This window comes from Leptinotarsa decemlineata, unplaced genomic scaffold (assembly GCF_025532065.1).
Source record: "Leptinotarsa decemlineata unplaced genomic scaffold, Ldec_3_MD MMD2_tig00026328_RagTag_RagTag, whole genome shotgun sequence".
NCBI classification, from domain to species: Eukaryota; Metazoa; Arthropoda; class Insecta; order Coleoptera; family Chrysomelidae; genus Leptinotarsa; species Leptinotarsa decemlineata.
This window is the reverse complement of record NW_027412688.1, coordinates 1207002-1226692: the sequence shown is the minus strand read 5'-3', so window position 1 is coordinate 1226692 and position 19691 is coordinate 1207002. Positions and strand designations below refer to the sequence as shown.

Below are 19691 nucleotides of genomic sequence, written 5' to 3'. Positions count from 1 at the left end.
ACTGTACTTACGTATTTTGATGCATAGATTACGAATCCGAAAGAAAAAAGCGGCGCTCTCCCTTATTCAAAAAGTTACGGCCCTTCAAAGTTCAGAAAAGGGCAACTTTTCAGCCTTCTTTTTCACTAAATAAACTATTTAAAAACACATGCATTTATTCACTAGGTCACCTTTACACCTTATTCCTCCTTCTTTAACACTTTTCACTTCAATAATCAACATGTTTTTTATAAAAAACTTAATTTAAAAACGAATGCTTCTCCTGGTGACATTATTCTATTTTTAGGTTAGTTACTAGTGACATTTCAGAAAAAAGCGGTTGGTATTTGCCGTCGCCTACTATTTCAAATTCGTAATACACCACCAAAAACCAATTTACGATCTAAAGAATGAAGGTAAAAAACATTTGAATTACTTCAGGAATATGGACTGCATCAGTCGTACCAACCATATCATTAACCTTAAAAACGTAAAATTCAGTGATATGTAACCAAAAAGCATCTCCGTACATTTTTTAACATTTTTATAAGAAAAATGTTGATTATTGAAGTGAAAAGTGTTAAAGAAGGAGGAATAAGGTGTAAAGGTGACCTAGTGAATAAATGCTTGTGTTTTTAAATAGTTTATTTAGTGAAAAAGAAGGCTGAAAAGTTGCCCTTTTCTGAACTTTGAAGGGCCGTAACTTCTTAAATAAGGGAGAGCGCCGCTTTTTTCTTTCGGATTCGTAATCTACGCATCAAAATACGTAAGTACAGTCAAAAATTTTTTCAAAATCGCCGGGTGTCCACATAACGAAAATTTACCCTTACGACTTCTTGGAGTTGGTTTGGTAACCCATCCACGATATTCTGAATATCCAATTGGGGGACATTGTGCCACTCTTCTACCACAGCCGGCTTAAGTTCTCCCAGGGCCATAGGGGCTGGTACTCTACCTCTTACACGTCTTTTGAAGTTGTCCCAAATGTGCTCTATCGGGTTGAGATCGGGACTGCGTGCCGGATGATACCCCCTAGTTAACATAAAACATACGGGGCGACGAATGATATAAGTGGGCGGTAAATTGTGCCGGTGAGTGTATATTTAGTAATTTGTGAGCTGAAGGCCACTTCCACCGCACTAACAATTCGAGATGTATAGCTATAGTCTACACGAAGTCAATCCAAACAGCAAGTTAATTACTTTTACTCTGCACTACTCTTTACTACTAATAAATAAAAATTCCTGTAGGTTATACCACGCCGCCCATGTCATACAAAGAAACTGCCGACGTTCGGTAACCATTTAGTTTTTATTCCATTCGAATTGACTTCGTATATCCTATACAAGAAATATCGCTTCCAACTCCCAACACACATGTTATTTTCTTCTCTTTTTTTCTCTGTTTTTTTTTTGTTTTGATTTCCTAGTGCTTCAATAGTTTTTCCAAATTTTTTTTTTGTTACTTCTTTTGTGCTTTACCAAAACGTAAAAGATATCGGGGTTACATTTCATCAGAAACTATATTTGCTGATCATGTGAGACAAACTGTTTCGTCAGCTAACATAATGATCGGTTTCATAATGAGAAATAGCAAGGATCTTGGCAACATGGATATAATGAAGTTACTTTTTTAGACAGATATGTTCAGTCAATATTAGAATATGCCATACTTCTGTGGTATCCTATATATATGACTTACTCAGCTTCCATTGAAAGAATTCAGGAATAATTTCTCAAATTCATCCATTTCAAACTGTTTGGTATATATCCTAAGAGACGAATCATACAATAACATTATATACAGTTGACTTCCAGCAGATAGCTAAAAGAAAAAGAAAGTTTTTGCATGTCATAAATGTATTACTCCTAATATTGCAAATCACTGCAATCATAATATTCCATTATAACAAGTTCGCAAACTTTCTCTATTCAATCTTTATTGTACACAATGTTAATCCAGTAATTAAAGAGAAAACTATTTTTACACAGTTAATTTCTCATCAATTGGCTTCATTTATCTGAATATCCATTCAGTAAATCCATTCCTAAATCAGTTTTCTTCAACAGCCAGGATAAATTATAAAATAAACCCGGTATTTATAAATTATTTATTATTTTATTGTTTTTGATAATTGCTGTATTATACAGGGTGTTCCTTAAACACATGCTAATATTTAATGAGGTAATTCTTAGACCCATTTTAAGGAAAAAACGTCCTATGGACGTATGTCCTAAACGCCTTAACTTTTGAGATACAGGGTGGCAAAGTTTTCAAAAATAATCAGTTTTTTAATAATAACTGAGATAATTTTGTAGACATCTTTGGCATATTTGGTACATATGTTCCATGCCTCAAGGCGCATTTTCTGATGTACAATTTTCTTAATTTTCTCTGCCAGTGGCGTACGTACGAGTTTTGAAATGTATATTTTTGGCGAAAAAATTCTACGCCACTGCTTTATCTTGAATTAAAAATTATTTTTAAAATATCCATACATTTTTGAGCACATTTGATTTGCTGGGTTTTCTTTGTCCGACGCATGGTTTTCGCTCAAAAAATTAAAATTCGCTTTACTTAAGGATAAATTCCTTAAAAATCTGATGCGGTATCGCGCATCGACTGAAAGCAAACTAAGAGATCAGATTTGTTGCAAAATAATTTGGAATCTAAAACGTATTTGTTTGTTGTCAGATGCACTGTTCTCAATTAAAATTACGTCATAACGCAGCACCGCTTAATAATTTTTGAAAACATAAATTTAGTTATCCTGGAATAAATGACGTGTAGCAGAATTTATTTACTGCACCTCTTGGAAATATGGAGTTTGTCGATATGTGATTTCTTTTAAAGATTAAAATCAGAAAAAACAGCGTACCCACCATAGCAATAAAAAACGAATTCTCTGTATGTGCAAACGTCAGTAGCTAATATGGATGTTGGTTTAAAGTAAGGTCTTGGTGTTAAAAACTGTCACAGCGCGTTTTGATTGATTTTGAAGTGTTATTGAAGTTATTTTGGTGCTGCGAGAAATTGAGGAACATCCTGAGACGAGAACGAGGAAGATCGCTAGAACTCTGGATATTTGTCATCAAATTGTTTGGCGTATTCTGGTTGATTTTTTGTTATACCCATACCATATTTCAAGAGTGCAGGCATTACTCCCCAGAGAATTTCCACAGCGTGTGAACTTCAGTCAGTGGTATCTACAAAGTATTGCACTAAATCCGCAGTTTGAGACACAAATTTTGTTCACAGACGAAGCAAATTTTTCTCGGAATGCCATTCAAAATTTCCATAACAATCATGTGTGGGCTGAAAAAAATCCCCATGCAATAACCGAAACCCATTTCCAACACCAATTTTCGGTTAATTTATGGGCAGGAATTATAGGTGATCATCTAATAGGCCCATTTTTTCTACCAGGACGCCTTGATGGTCGTTATTATTTACACTTTCTCGAAGAAGACTTACCTGGGTTATTGGAAGATGTGCCACTTGCGTTAAGGAATCGAATATGGTACATGCACGATGGCGCCCCTGCTCATTTCAGTGTAATTGTCCGAAACCATTTAAATACAGTTTATGGATAGGTCGCGGAGGACCTCAGCAATGGCCAGCAAGATCCCCCGATCTCAACAGTTTAAATTTTTTTTTATGGGGTCACCTTGAAACTCTTGTGTATAAAACTCCCGTTAATACTTTAGAAGATTTAAGAGAGCGAATAGTTGCCTCGTGTGAAACTATACGAAATACGCTGGAATATTTAAACGGGTGCGTAATTCCATGCCTAGAAGGGCGGAAGCATGCATACTAAGTGCAGGTGGCCACGTCCAACAATTTTTATAATCAGTTTTGGTATTATTACTAATTAACAAATTTGTGCTATTCGTTTAGACTTACTGCCACAAAATAAAATAAAACTCGTTTTTGTGAAAAATTTATTTTTTGCAGATTATGTTTTCAAATATTATTAGGGAATTGGTAATGCGTTATGAAGCAATTTTCAGATTCTCATTCATTTTAGAATTGATCTAATTTCTTAATTTGCTTTCTGTCGATTTTTATTTTTTTGAGTGAAAATCATGCGTCGGACAAAGAAATACTAAGAGATCAAATTTTCTCAAAAATAAATGAGGATTTTAAAAATGATTCTATTTTGAAAAGAAAGCATTGGCGTAGTACTTTTTCCTCAAAAATATTCAATGCGAAACCCGTAGGGATGCCACTGTTTGAAAAAATACAAATTTGTGTACATCAGAAAATGCGCCTTGAGGCATGGAACACATGTACCAAATATGCCAAAGATGTCTACAAAATTATCTCAGTTATTATTGAAAAACTTATTATTTTTGAAAACTTTGCCACCTTGTATCTCAAAAGTTAAGGCGTATAGGACATACGTCCATAGGAAGTTTTTTTCTTAAAATGGGTCTAAGAATTACCTCCTTAAATATTAGCATGTGTTTAAGGAACACCCTGTAGATCACTATTTCATGTACATATTTTGTATTTTTGTAAGAATGCATTTGTAATTGTATATTAAGTACTATTCGATTGTACAACTTAGGTTAAATGAAAGAATATCCTTAGGTTTAACTTCGCCTATATCAGGTACAGAAAGGAAATAAAAACGATTTATTATTATTAATATTATTATATAAAAATGGGGTAGAGAAACTTTCAATGACACAAACTTTATATTATCACAAATGCAACTTTCCACCTCAGCTGTCTCTAGCAAATCGAGTTCTTGAAATTATCCTTGTTTGACCAATATTCTTTTGATGAAAATATGTATTCCAACAAAAACAAATCACTTTGCGTTAGAAATTCAAACCGGAGTTTTTGGAAGTACCCATCAATCAACTTCCATTATTTTTGCAATATTTGCAAACCGTTAATATTTTGAATTTCAATTGTTTCAGCTCCGGTGGAGGTGCCATCGTTGCCGCAGCTTTTTTCCAAAGAAGACTGGGTCCTGTTGGATGCGATGGGATCATGTCCGACTGCGACCAGTTCTGGAAAGTTCCTTACGATGCACAAGAGGCGGCGCAAAAAACTCACTACTCGATCTTTAGTACAAGATCATGCAATACTTGATGACATTCATCATGGCCAGGTTCAGGTAAGAACAGTTTGGTAGTAATGGACGTCTCATATTATTCAGAGCATTCAGAAAAATGTACAATACACATAATAGGCATGATCACAGTGAGTAAAAATCTCCAAAAAGCTGTATTCACCTAAAAAATATCCCATTGATGGATTTCAAAAGACGCATCTTCAAGTATTCCATTATTGTGAGCGATATTCATAATATTTTAGTAAAATCTAACTATAAAATACGGCAAGCCATTGTATCTTGAACGCCAATCAGAGAGAATTACGTCACGTTAGAGTAAACAAACGAATATGTCATCTTGTATAATACAACAGTACGAGTAATTTTCTTATTAGTCAGTTGTCTATGCTTGAAAACAGGCAGTAAGCAAATCTAAAGAAATGATCTTTAAACGTTCGTGGTATTAGCCAGCGGATATGCGTCAGTCCATTCAACCTACTGCGTAGGTATATCCGAGACTGGCTTGAAAGTTTAAAGTTCATTTCTTTAGATTAGTACGAGTAATACTCGACACTGGTTTTTTTCTTATTTTCGTCACGACTTAATATTGTTTACAGTGACTGTTTTCCTTAGTTGTGTTGTTAAATCAAAAGTGAAATGATGTGAACCGTGGAACCATGATTTACAAAAGCAAACAGCGGTAATGTGTCTAAACTATATCCATCCAACAAACAAAGTAACCCAAACAAAGAGAGATGCGTGATCTAACAATGATCACCACTCAAACAAATAAGGAAACCTCCTTTCGCTGGTAAATCAAATTTAACTGCAATCGGCTGGCGGAATTCATTGCTACAGTGTCCGAGTGGTCAGTTACGTTTCAACGGCTATGCTGTGTACATATACGGTATTTTGAAGTTTAAAATTTTTAAAATGTCAAGTACTGATACAAAGACTTTTGTTCTTCCGAATTCAGAAATGTTAAAACTTCCATATAAGTACAACATTAATATTTCGAAAACATATAACGAAAATGAGTCCAAAACGTTTGAAAGACACTGTTAGTTCAATATTAGAGAATATGCTATCGAAATTATATTTCTTAAACAACATACTTACCACACGCTCACACATTGATCTAGTTATTTTAGGTCCTTCAGGGCATCATACGGCGATGATTTACATGTAAAACGCGAAGGAAATCGGTGCACATTAAAAGGTAACATAACAAGGGTGAAAAATACGAAAGATAAAAGCTAACCCCAAAAAAGTTTGTTCATTATAATTTAATCCTCGACCAAGATGATACCAGTTCATATTCTACAAATTTGATACATACGTTTTTACTTAAAAAGCTGAGTCCTGAGCAATATTCTCGTTGAATCTCTTGTTGCAAGTTTGAGCTACTTTTTTCGTTTTCTTTGTATGGGACGAACACAAATAACTTGTTCGGAGTTTTTATTGACGTATTAGAACACTGATGGACTGCACACCACCGTTTTATATGTAGTGTACTCGAACGTGACGTCACATGCGACGCTATGATACTTTTGTTGCGAATTTTAAACTGTATTTTTTGCGAAAATATGATGATTTGATTTATAGCCATTCTTCAAGTATGCCCACCGACTATATGTGAAATGTTTTCTTTTCTTATACGAGGAATTGGGCAAATTTCGGATATGCGGTTGGTTACCTCGTTAACAGGCAGATGGGACGATGAAAAACCTGTTGTTTATTGTCCGCTTCAGCTTAATTCGAGGAATGATACTCTGAAGGAATTCGATTTTCAATTATCGGAAATCATTGACTTCATGTTGATGATAGATACTACCTTGCACTGACGAGTGGCCAAACAGCCTGAAACCGGTCTGTAAGTGTGTTCCAATAATTGAAAAACTATTGCGGCAGTTGTATCGCCAACAGCATATGCAGGGATAACTTCCCCTGGCTAATACGCCCTTCGTGGTATTAGCCAGGGGAGTAGTTGTTTTCTGATGGGTGTCAGTCCATTGACCTACAGCAGGGGTCTCCAAACTTTGAAGCCTTCGGGCCATAATGATTTTTTTCAGTTTGTTCCAAGGGCCAATTTCTGCCCTTAACTATATTTCTAGACTAGGATAGTCGCAAAGTGCGTGACCTAAGCAAACTTACGCTTTTTTTGCATTTCAATTATTATTGTGTATTGTGACACTTAACGACATCTAGTGGCGAGTAGTGGTACTATATAGTATCTTTTTCAGCTACCCGCTAGGTGGCATTAGGTGTAATTAAATATTTGGAATTACCGCGTTGGTTCGAGGAGGTTCTGGTTCTAGCTAGTCTATTCCGATCACCTCGAGATGGCAGTAATAATTGCATATAAAAAGGCTAGCGGCGCAACTGCGAGTTAGTCTGCGTAGGAAAGGCGAAGGAAGCGAAACTGTCTATTGTGAAATAAAGTAACACCCGTCAATAAAAGAATTTTGATTTGACTTATTGTTTTTATGTGTGATTTATTAGTATGGAAAGGAAGAGAAAAATCGACAGTGAATGCAGAACGTCCCAAGAAAAATGGAACTTTCAGTATTTTGTGATTGAGTCCAGTAATAAGGCGCTATGTTTAATTTGTAATGAAACCATAGCTGTTCTCAAAGACTATAACATTAAACGACACTATGAATCGAAACATCTTCAAAGTTACTCCAAGTTTACAGAAAGTTTGCGGAAGGAAAAATTTGAAGCTTTGAAACGCGGACTCAAATCGCAGCAATCTTTGTTTACCAAAGCGAATACTGAACAAGAATCTGCAACTCGCGCCAGCTTTCGTGTGGTTCTTGAAATCGCAAAACGTGGCAAACCATTCACCGATGGAGAAATGATAAAAGAATGCTTGATTGCAGTAGCCTAAGAAATATGCCCCGAAAAGGTAAATTTATTTAAAAGTGTCAGTTTGTCAGCAAACACCGTGGCTCGGAGGGTGCAAGACATGGCAGAAAATATATCATCTCAACTGTCTGACAGAAATGGACATCATGAGTGGTTTTCTCTAGCATTGGATGAGTCAACGGATGTGTCAGATACTGCTCAGGTGTTGTTTTTTATTCGCGGAGTAGATAAAAGCTATGAAGTGTATGAAGAACTTCTTGATATTAATAGTATTCACGGCACGACAATTGGGACAGATATTTTTAAGGGAGTTGAAAATGCCATTAATAAAAAGAACCTTCGATGGATAAATTTGAAATCTATAACAACTGGTGGAGGCAAAAATATGTATGGTAAAAATAAAGGAGTGGTTGCACTTGTGTCAAAGGCTGTAGAAAGTGATGGTGGTTCAAAACCATTAGTCTTACATTGTATCATTCATCAACAGTCCTTGTGCGGAAAATGTTTGGATATGTCTGAAGTTCTAAAACCAGTCATATCAGTTGTTAACTTCATCAGATCCACTGGGCTGAATCACCGACAATTCCGCGAGTTTATTCAACAGATTGGAGAAAATGATTTACCATATCATACTGCCGTAGGTACGCTGGCTTAGTTGCGGAAAAGTCCTTAAGCGCTTTTTTGAACTTGGAGCAGAGATCGAAATTTTTTTAAATGAGAAGCAGCGCCCTTTTGCCGATTTAGAAAATAGTGAATGGATGTGGAACTTAGCCTTCTATGTCGATTCGACAAATCATATGAACAAACTGAATTTGAGATTGCAAGGAGAAAATCAGCTTCTCCCTGATTTATACACCAATATCAAATCCTTCAGGCAGAAAATAATACTATTTCAATCGCAAAATGTTTCACACATTTTGAAACATGTGAAATATTCAGCCACACTACAGAGACTGAATTTCCCGTCAATTTTGCAATCGAAACTTTGAGTGCTTTGAAGATAAATTTTGATATTCGTTTTTCAGATTTTGATGTCATTGCGAATGAAATTAAGCTTTTTCAAAATCCTTTTGATTCTGACATTGAAACCCTGGCTCCGGAAGTCCAAATGGAAATTATTGATTCACGGTGCAGTGATATGCTTAAGAACAAATATCAAAATTCATCTTTGTTGGAATTTTATAAGAGTCTTTCACTGGAACAATTTGATAATTTGCATAAATTTGCTCGTGGGTTGTTTTCTGTTTTTGGTACTACTTATTTGTGTGAGAAAACGTTTTCCAAGATGAAGTACACAAAGAATGTTTACAGATCTCAATTAACCGATGAGCATCTTAAATCTCTTTTGATAATTGGTACAAGTAAAATTGATCCACAACTACAAAGTATTGTCGGTGGAAAATCACAATTACATAAATCTCATTAGTGTTTTTGTTTTACTGTGATTCATTTCAATTATTTGTTAGTTATCAATATGCTTAAACTTAGATACTTCAGTTAAGTTTTCTTTGTCATCATTTCTGTCGTTAAGTTTCACCTTGCAAGAAAATAAAACGAGTAATTATCATTCTGTGTTTTCTTCTTCAACTTATCACAGCAATAGTAACAACAATTAGGTAATCATTGGCTGTCGCTAACCAGATTGATGACAGTAAATCATTGGCTGTCGCGGGCCGGATTGATGACACTGGCGGGCCGGATTTGGCCGGCGGGCCGTAGTTTGTAGACCCCTGACCTACAGTGTAGAGAGTTGAGACTGGCCTGAATGACTTCTTGCTTTAGATGATTTGAAATATGATGTACTTTGTAATTATAATATATTTCCCAACAGGATAGAACATTATTTCAAAATATGTAATCATGCCTATTCAAGAGACCATATGTAGTAGAACTAAAGTTTCAAGAATTCGAAAATTATGTATGTCAAATTAACATATCCATGAAAATAACTATACAATTCTCAGAAGAAAATTGTATTAGGAATGCGTTTCGCTATAGAGTAACTTCATCAGTTGGAGTGGAAAGTCAAACTATTTTACAATGTCTTTTGTACAACAGTAGGTTATTAGAAAACTTGATTAGATAAATGATTAATTCTGGTAAAACATGTATATTTTGAAAAAATCAATTACAATATATTACTTCTAGGATAAAAATCACTTGATTTCTCGAAAATATCCATTACCTAGTTCAGATGTAGGCAGTTCTACCTCTCAGGGCGTTTATTACAGAAAATGGTTTGACTAACTATTATTTAGTCTTATTTGTTTTTTTTTCAGAAAATTCTAGACCGTTGTGGCAAATGGGCATTCAACGCCTTTACTCTAGAAACCGTTGCCGGTGGAAGATCACTGCCCGTTCTATGTGTTCATCTATTCCACTGGTACGGCTTATTGGACTACTTCCAGCTAGATGTCGTACAAGTGTGGAAACTCTTTAGTAAGTGCGTTACTCATATACTATTCTTAGAAAACAAAAATGATCAAACAATCGTTGAAAGATCTGAACTACTTTAGTACCCCCTTTTCACAATTAATCATGTACTAAAACGCGAATGATTTGTCAGGTGAAACAATGGTTCGAGCCGAGAGGTCGGACGGTCGATTTTCACTGCTGTTCCTCCAACCCGTGCCAGGAATCGCACGTTAAAAGGAGAGACAATAGCAGCAGTGTTATGTGATCTAATAAAGGCATTTGACTGTGTTCATCACAAGATGCCGCTAAGAAAACCTCAACTGTATGGTTAGACTCTCACATGGTTCGATTCATATCTCTCAGGACGATATCAGATGGTTAAAACTGCGGAACTTTCGAATTGGAGGGAAATATCGTCAGAAGTTCCCCAAGGATCTGTTCTCGGCCTCATTCTTTTCCTATTATATGTCAACAACCTCACTGAAGTCATGATATCTGGTAAATTCACGCTCTTTGGAGATGATAGCACTATACTATGGAAAGCTACTATGGAAATTACATGATATAATATCTACAGACTTGAAAATTGTAAGAGTGGTGCGATGCGAACAAATTATCTTTCAACACAGAAAAAACACACGTATTACCCTTCAGATGCTCGATTGGTGAACGTGTGTTTGGCAAAGATGTAATTGGAAATAAAGATCGTTCTCAATTCCTAGGTGTGCTCATAGACAAAAATCTTAAATTTGATAACCATGTTAAACAACAACAATTGTATGAAAATGATTGTAAAATATGTTTTATATTAACTGAAACATCAGTTTTCTGTTTAATATTTCAGTTTTATGTATTTGTTTCAGCTCTTATAGAAGAAGGGTACCACAGTACGAATCCTTATCACAATTCCATTCATGCGACTGATGTAACTCAAGCAATGCACTGTTTTTTACAAGAAGATAAGGTAATTACGTTTTAGTTTTATTATTTAATGATGGTCAAATCAAATTATGATTACAGTTGGGCTGAAAAGTTTTTTAGCTAACATAGAAAAAACTTTTTGGTAAAATTTGATTTGATTATTCAATAAAGTTGCCTACGAGGGGGATGCAACGATTATAGCGGTCATATAATTTGTTGATACCATTTTTATAGCATAATTTGTCTTTAGCCTCAAAATAGGCCTCAGTTTCGAAGATAACCTCTTCATTGGCGCTAAATTTCTTCCCAGCGAGCATTCTATTGAGGTTTGAGAACAGGAGAAAATCACTGGGAGCCAGATCTGGAAAATATGCTAGATGTGGAAGCAATTTGAAGCCCAACTCATCCAATTTTGCCATCATTTTCTTTGATTTGTGATACGGTGCATTATTTTGATGAAATAGCACTTTTTTTTCAAATGGGATACTGGGATACATGCTGTTGTTGTTGTCGTTCACCTACTATGGTGCGTCGTGTTGGGTTTCTTCGAACACTAGTTACACACGTTTTTTATCTTTGAAACGGGTCAGCTTCCTCTAAGCCGGTGCTAGAGGCGCTCTCTCAACACTCATACGTCAGGTGCTGCCCTCTCTTCTACACGTTGAATGTCAAATCGACAGTGCGCATGCGGCCACCGTACGAACTTAGTATATCTACTAATGGTTGCCTAACATCAGAAGAACCTTAGAGTAGCCTCTTTGAATTCCTGTGCAATGCAAAAATTAATATTAGCAATACAATTTTCTGCACCGTATAACATGGATTAGATTATGATTTTTTGACGTGGTTTAAGGCATACCAAAACTTTTCTTTGTGAAAAACCATTTATAGAGACCAGTTCTGCATCAACATCTTCAGATACTGTTTCTATTGTACATCCTGTTATCCTCAATGGCGTACATTCGATGTTTCGGAATAAGATATTTGCATTATTGTCTCTTCGGCGCCAATCTGGGTAAAATGACTATATAAAGCACTGGATTAATTCATAAAATTACGACTTTATGTCGTATTGATCTCTCCAAGAAATATACCCCTTTCATTTTGATCAAGATTCCTATAGCTGGGAATGAATGTCATTATGTACTGTCATGAATGAATGACATTGTTCCATGTAGGTGAAATACTATATTTTTTATACACCATATTGTTTAGCAATCCTGTGAATGATATCTGATTCAATTCCATATGAATGTTCGGAAAAATAGTTTTTTGTATAATTCACTGTATATGTATATGAAAGTAGTTGTTTGAAGAGGGCTTTTTGTGTCTGAAAGTTACTTCTTTGTGAACAATTTATTATGAAATGTATTGCTTTCTTCCTTTCTTTGAAAGATTCATGCATTCTTATCTCTGTATAAAGAAGGAGTAGTAGAAAGAAATAATATAGCTATTGCACCTCAGAAAGTGCATGGTAACTTTATGTATATAACATGACTCATACAATACTAGTCAGTCATATAATAATAATATTCATTGATCACTGTTGATACAAAGCTTGTATATGGCAAGTCGCAAAAGAAAAGTAATAATATGTATACCTAAATTTAAAAACAATGATGTTGATACAGTATAATCACTTAAAATTATTTTAATCATTATTATTCAAATTAATGGATATTCTCAGGTATATCGAAACTAAGCTCAAAGATTGTTTGAATTATTTGTGAAGAAGTAACTAATTTGAAGGTTTTATATGACAATATGATTCATTATCGTTCACGTTTTTTGTAGATCAGACAACACGTTACACCCTTAGAAGTTATGGCCGCTCTCATCGGTGCCGTTGCTCACGATTTGGATCATCCGGGCGTGAATCAACATTTTCTCATATCCACTTCCAATCATCTTGCCATTTTGTATCAAGTGAGTATTTACGGACTGAATAACCATAATTCAACATCATTAGCTGTTGAAACTTTCATTAAGGCGTTGGAAAAATAAACGCTGGTGAATTGTATAAAACATAAATTTGCACCGAAGAATTTTTATTGCGCCAGTTGAGAAAATGTAAATATACTCCAAGTACTGTTTTAAAATCGTTTTCTGTGGAGGATGAACTGCTTTTATGTGAATTTATGTGAATAGTGTTTCCATTCACCAATGTCCAACTAGATTTTTTTTATTGATAGCTTATATTCATACGCGAATGCAAGTCACTAGAGAAGTAGTCCAAAATATTGATTTACTGAAAAAAAATCATTTTCTTTTGTACCTCTTTTTAACCGTTCCATTCAATATATTCTAATATTCCACTGATATTCTTTCACACAAGTTTGTGTGATATCGGTAATGGAAATTAAAATATTGCATGTTTATATGTCGGCAATTGATCAAAATACTTCAAACTTGTTATGAATGTGTATACTTTTTTGCTTATTCAGCAAATTCATACTTTGGAAGAAAAAAAAATGGGCTCCGGTGATATTATCCGGCTCTAAGGACCAAAAATTCCTTTCAAAACTCTTTTTGAAAAAATCCAGTGGAAGTAAATAGAAATATAGATGGATTACTTCAGGAAATTGCAAAATACATCATCTCAAATAATTTATATTAAACTTACTGAAGACTTCTAACTGGATTATAAACTTTGTATTTGAATTTTCCGAACTTGAGACATTGAATACATATAAATTCATTGACCTTCATGTCATTCACTTTGTGTTGACACTGAAGTTTGTTGTTTCAAATATTCAGGTCGGAGAAGGCAAAACATCGTATTTGACTATCAAGTGAAACAAACCCAATTCTTGGTCACGATAGCAGATAATTCAAACAAGTGAATGTTGAATTGCAAGAATCGAAAAATTAGAGAGTCTGGATTTCACAACCTTCAAGAAACGTTTTTTTTTTTCTCCTTCTATCTGTCTGAGTTATTTTACGAATTTTCAACTGCAGCAGATACCGATTAAGCAAATTGATGTGCCAGAGTTTCCAATCTGAGTAATGTAGATATAATCTCAGAGCGAAATGTTGAGACACAACTTAAAACAATCTCAAAACTCAACAAACACCAATTTTCAATTATTTCCACAGAATAAGTCGGTATTAGAAAATCATCACTGGCGATCGGCGATCGGTTGTCTGTTGGAGAGCGGAATGGCCGAGCAATTGAGGCCTTATCGGACTGATCTGGAACAACAAATACGTGATCTCATTTTAGCAACGGATATTAATAGGCAGCAAGAATTCCTGACAAAATTCAAAGTAAGTTCCGATGTTTTCCTAGATCCCGGTAGTCACATGAATAATTTCAATGTTGCTGGCAACTATTACAAACATAAAAGATAGAAACTGTTGTGCTAGAATAGTTAGGAACGTGCCTATTTTTGTTTTAGAATTAAAGCTTACCAAATGTAGGAAGAGCTTTCTGAATTCCGTTATGGTCCCACCCACTAAATGTGCATTCATTAGAAGATTATGAGAGAGAGAGAGAGAGAATTTTCAAGTCTCTTCCTAGATTGGACAAGCTGTACTCAATTGATTAGCCAATGGGTATTTCTGACTTTCTGAAAACCATTATACTAATTCCAATCCATTAATTTCAGTTGTACCTACTGCTGGTTGAATTATTAAATACTGAGAATAATGTAGATTTCATAGAAAAAGTGGGCAACAACTTCTTCATTCCTTTTTCTTACCAACTTGATCTGTTGAAAACAATTCCAGAATGAAAGTACTGTCTCTCGACGCGCGTTTCGCGTCTTAGTCATGTCCTGGTGATACATTTCATTGAAGGTTTAGACCTCATTTCCAATGTATGTATGTACACAAAATTACCATCATCATTTTCAAGCCACTTTGTACGTGATTGCTGGTTATATTTTTATAATACTGTCAGCAGAACATGTCTAACGCACACTAAACACTGATCGTCTGACCGGCGAAAGAGGAGGAGCCTGCCTTCCTCTGACGTATGCGTAAGAGAAAGGAAACCCAGACAAACTGGCACCGTTTCGCGTTAGGTTACGAAGCGGTTTAACCCTCCCAAAAATGTGGGAATTTTCCAAAGAAAAAAGGCTATTAACTTCAAAATAAACTCTATACAAAGATGTGAAGATTATGCAAAGGAGTAAACTTCAGGCACAAACTGGAACAAAAAATTCTTGCGAAACAATTACTTTTTGGCATGATCTACACATCTTTGTAAAGGGTTTGTTTTTGAATTATTTGCTTTCTTCCTTTCTTTGGAAGATTCCCACAATTTTTTGTATGGATGGAGAAGTAGAAAGACGAAACCTTTCTTTCTGAAATTTTGATCTCCCACAGAAATATACCCCTTTCAATTTAGACAATGTGATGATGGTGTCGCATTCTGAGAAGTTTGTAACAAATAGCATTTTAAATCAACCTTTTTTCCACAAAAGCGTGCCTTTTGCCTTCTTTGTAAAGTAGAAAGGTAACCGGTGGAACCACCCGCCGAAGAACTGACATAGAACTATCAAAAATAAATTAATTTGAAAAGGCATGTATTTATTTGCTGGTAAGATGTACAGCTGACTGTAGAAGCTGAGACACTGTTCATCAATTGACTCACCACAACAGTATATTGTTCCAGTTGCTGATGTGTCATGTATGTTTCATTCATTTAATAATGTACTAGATCAGTTATATGTATAGTTATTGTTATAGTCTTGACCTAATATATGAACCAAGCTTTTATATATTTACACTTCATCAGGGACTTGAATTTGTGCTGATGTTTTCAGAAACACTTAGACGAAGGCACTTTAGATTTAAGGCAGCCCGAACATAGACAGTTTATCATGCAGATCGCGCTAAAATGCGCCGATATATCGAATCCGACGCGGCCGTGGGAAATCTCACACAAATGGAGTATCAAGGTGTGTGACGAATTCTTCAGGCAAGGGGAGTACGAGAGAAAACTCAATCTTCCAGTCACTTCCATTTGCGACCAGCAGTCGACGTCCGTTGCTAAAATTCAAGTCGGTGAGTTTTCATGAATTGTTTTGTATTTTACTTAATTTGAATTTGAATGAATCTTCTGCAGCTTAGCAAATATAGATGTGCCTCTGAAATGAAATGAGACATGGTACAGACTGTACATTACCATCGGAAAAAGAATTCAGCAAGTTTTCAAAATTAGACATATACCATTGCTCTTCCGCTTGCATTAATCCTAATACGTTGTTGACAATTTCTCTACCTTGTCCACTGAGAACTCTGTTTTTCAGATCACTGTTTGAAAGCATTTTCCAAGACAACAAATAACTCACAGTTCACCTCACAGACTAATTTTCCCACTTGTTGTACCAACACGTTGTTCACTACACTAGTTCCTCGATGTTCATGAGCTCTCGCCTCACTCCGCCGGCTGATCTACTGCGCATCTAAGATTCAGTGACATAGCTAGATTTGTCAAGCTGTGAGTAACGTCGTTCATCATCAAAAAATCTTGGATTTGAAATTGGACAACAAAATTCTGAGATTCAAATCGGAGTTCCATACTAGAATATTTTTGAACTACGAATTTCATTGAATTTAAACTTTCAGTCCGGAATGTTACTGAATTCCAACCTGAGTATGTATTTTTGACTTCTATCCTGGAACATTGATGAATTTCGACTTCAAACACAGATTTTCAAAGTTTTTGAAGTTATAGTTTTTTTGGCGCGTTAGGGAAAATGATAAGAACAAATATGTTTACAATGCGCGCGCACACCGTCACGAAAAACCGATACCCTGAAGTTAGCTCCTTCTTCTTCTTTAATTTGTAGGGCGGTTGCTTCTCATTCCAGCGCATTTGGCCAGACTCCTGTCCATAGTGAACAGAAGCTTATTCTGGAGGCGCAGCTATCTTGCTCAAGGCAATGCTGCCACTTTTTCTTTTATAAAAATACTTCATTTTTCTGGTAGGGGGCCTCCAGTCGTCTCAATATGACTTTCACAAATAACACATCTATTATCGCACTGACGACCTCGTCGAATTCGTCGACATCCTGCCTGGTTACTGGCGTATGGTGCCGCCACTTCACTCAAAATATCTTTTGGTTTAATATTTATTCGAACTTGACTTAATTTTTCGAAAAACACACCACTTTTGGACTCCACTCTGACCACGATATCCACGTACGATCTTTGAGGACGGTCGTTATCGGCACAACCATCCTCTGGTGCGATCGTAGAGGAAGTCCCTGGAGTGATTTGTATCAGTACGAATAAAATATATATATATATATATATATATATATATATATATATATATATATATATATATATATATATATATATATATTTAATTTCATTCAATTTTAATATATATATATATATATATATATATATATATATATATATATATATATATATATATATATATATATATATATATATATATATATATATTTAATTTCATTCAATTTTAATATATATATATATATATATATATATATATATATATATATATATATATATATATATATATATATATATATATATATATATATATATATATATAAATAGACATAAATATGTATTTTTTCAAATAATACATAGTGGTGTCTGATAATTATCAACAATTTATTGATTTAAAGATAATTTACTGTGATTATAAGTGAAAAAAGGTATTTTTACTTTGAGTACGTTTGTAGAATTTTAGGGAAAATTAAATTATTCCAAATAGGTATTAAATTGAATTAAATGTTTCTTTCTCAAAGTAATCTTGAAATTTTAAGTAATAAAAATCAACGCCAGGTTGTCCCATACAACATGGCGATAGTATCAAAATAAATTTCAATAAATATTTGGAAAACATGAATAAAATTAAATCAATAGTTGAATAAATCACAGCGACACATAATTTTAAAAAACCAAGTATAACTTCTTACGTGCCTACATAAGTACACACATACACTCTGTTTTATCATTGATACTTAACTCACAATTCAGCTGCGATATAATATATCCAGACCTAAATCGAAAATTTTTTGTGGCCTATTATCTAACGTGATATTAGTGGATTCCAATGTTAGTAATAATAAAGATGGATATGCTTGTATATATTTATTTCTCAAAAATATGTGTATTCAACATTTTGCTTTCGCTTCCAGGATTTTTCAAATTTGTCGTCACGCCGCTATTCTCCGAATGGCACAGGTTTTTGAAAAGCACCCTGTCGACGTACATGATGAGAGTTCTGGAGGAGAACAGGAAGCGATGGGAAGCTCAAGAAAACGCGGAACAGGCTGAAGAAACTCAAACGGAGTTATCGGACGCTGAAGTCGAGGGAAGTGACGAAGAGGAACCTGCGAAACGTTCCTTGGAGACACCCAGCATACAAGATTTTATACCATCTCCACCAAGGCATGTAAACCATACGATATTCTATGGAAATTCAGGGGATATAACTTCTTATTGTCATTAAATACTTTACTATTACAGGGAAATGAGAAGACAATCACTAGCGGTGCCGACGCTAGAATCTTTGGGCGTAAGAAGACACTCTGTGCCAGTCAATATGGAGCAGTCACTGCCAAGGACGATTTACAGGAGAGAAAGTCTGCCTACTGGCAGGGGTATCACATTCAGCCGAACGCCAGTCAGCCCTCAGACTGAATCCAGAGCTTCCAGTGGCCTTAGGGAAGAAGACGAACTGCTACGGTATGCCTCCCAGTCGTCTGAGATATCATCCAGCAGCCCTCATCATTCTTCCGGTGAGTTTTTCCTTACTTGTGAAAATTATTTCAAACTTTGACGCCTGTTCCATGGTATTCCATAAATTTTGTCAAAATTCAAGATAGACAATTTGAAGCACTATTATTCAATCTCTTCTGTGTCCTATATATTGAATATTGCCTCCATTCAGTTTTCCAATTGATCCACTTCTTCAAAGAGATCTTCAAGTTTATCTGAAAAAAACAATCATTCCATGAGTTATTGAAAAATAGAATAATCAATAAGTGGATATTCTTTTCAAATATATGTTTTTCAACATTTCCGGGGTCAAGACTGAAAAAATTGAAAAGTAATAATGCATCTTCAAGAGGAAGATTAAACTAACTCGTGTAGTTTAATCTTCCTCTTGAAGATGATCACTTGGTGATAGAAACACAAGTCGAGGTGTTTAAAAATAACAGTTTGGTGTTGGGACTAAACTCCAGTAATATTCATATTGAAAGTTCACAAAATTGAATAAGTTGCCTTCTAGGTGGAATCTCTTGAACAAAAGAATGTGGATACTCATTTTTATCTATACTTTGAAATATTTTTCATTACTGTTTCAAAGACATAAATTGAATTGACGTTGATATGATTCAAACGTGAGAAAGAGTAAGTTACTTTCTAGTAATTCATGAAAAATAAATTGAAGACAATTCTGTGTCTCAATAGACGAGTTAATCACAAGTTCAGCTGGAATCAGTGTCCT

At 34.9% G+C, this 19691-nt stretch overlaps 1 protein-coding gene and 1 long non-coding RNA gene across 7 annotated transcripts in view; one reads left to right on the top strand and one right to left on the bottom strand.

The window, feature by feature from the left end:
- The window catches only part of LOC111517926 (uncharacterized), a 238757-nt gene that overhangs the window by 210320 nt on the left and 8746 nt on the right, over window positions 1-19691 (top strand). For all 5 annotated transcript variants that reach the window (XM_074182171.1, XM_074182173.1, XM_074182174.1 and 2 more), the window contains 8 exons: window positions 4908-5107; window positions 10192-10351; window positions 11191-11291; window positions 13043-13174; window positions 14345-14515; window positions 16018-16258; window positions 18376-18628; window positions 18707-18978. In XM_074182171.1, the coding sequence (XP_074038272.1) occupies window positions 4908-5107; window positions 10192-10351; window positions 11191-11291; window positions 13043-13174; window positions 14345-14515; window positions 16018-16258; window positions 18376-18628; window positions 18707-18978 (1530 nt within the window). The remainder of the gene's footprint in view (window positions 1-4907; window positions 5108-10191; window positions 10352-11190; window positions 11292-13042; window positions 13175-14344; window positions 14516-16017; window positions 16259-18375; window positions 18629-18706; window positions 18979-19691) is intronic.
- Window positions 19066-19691, bottom strand: part of LOC111517930 (uncharacterized) — a 44637-nt gene continuing 44011 nt past the window's right edge. For both annotated transcript variants that reach the window (XR_002723878.2, XR_002723877.2), the window contains exon 3: window positions 19066-19173. This is a non-coding gene — a long non-coding RNA (uncharacterized lncRNA). The remainder of the gene's footprint in view (window positions 19174-19691) is intronic.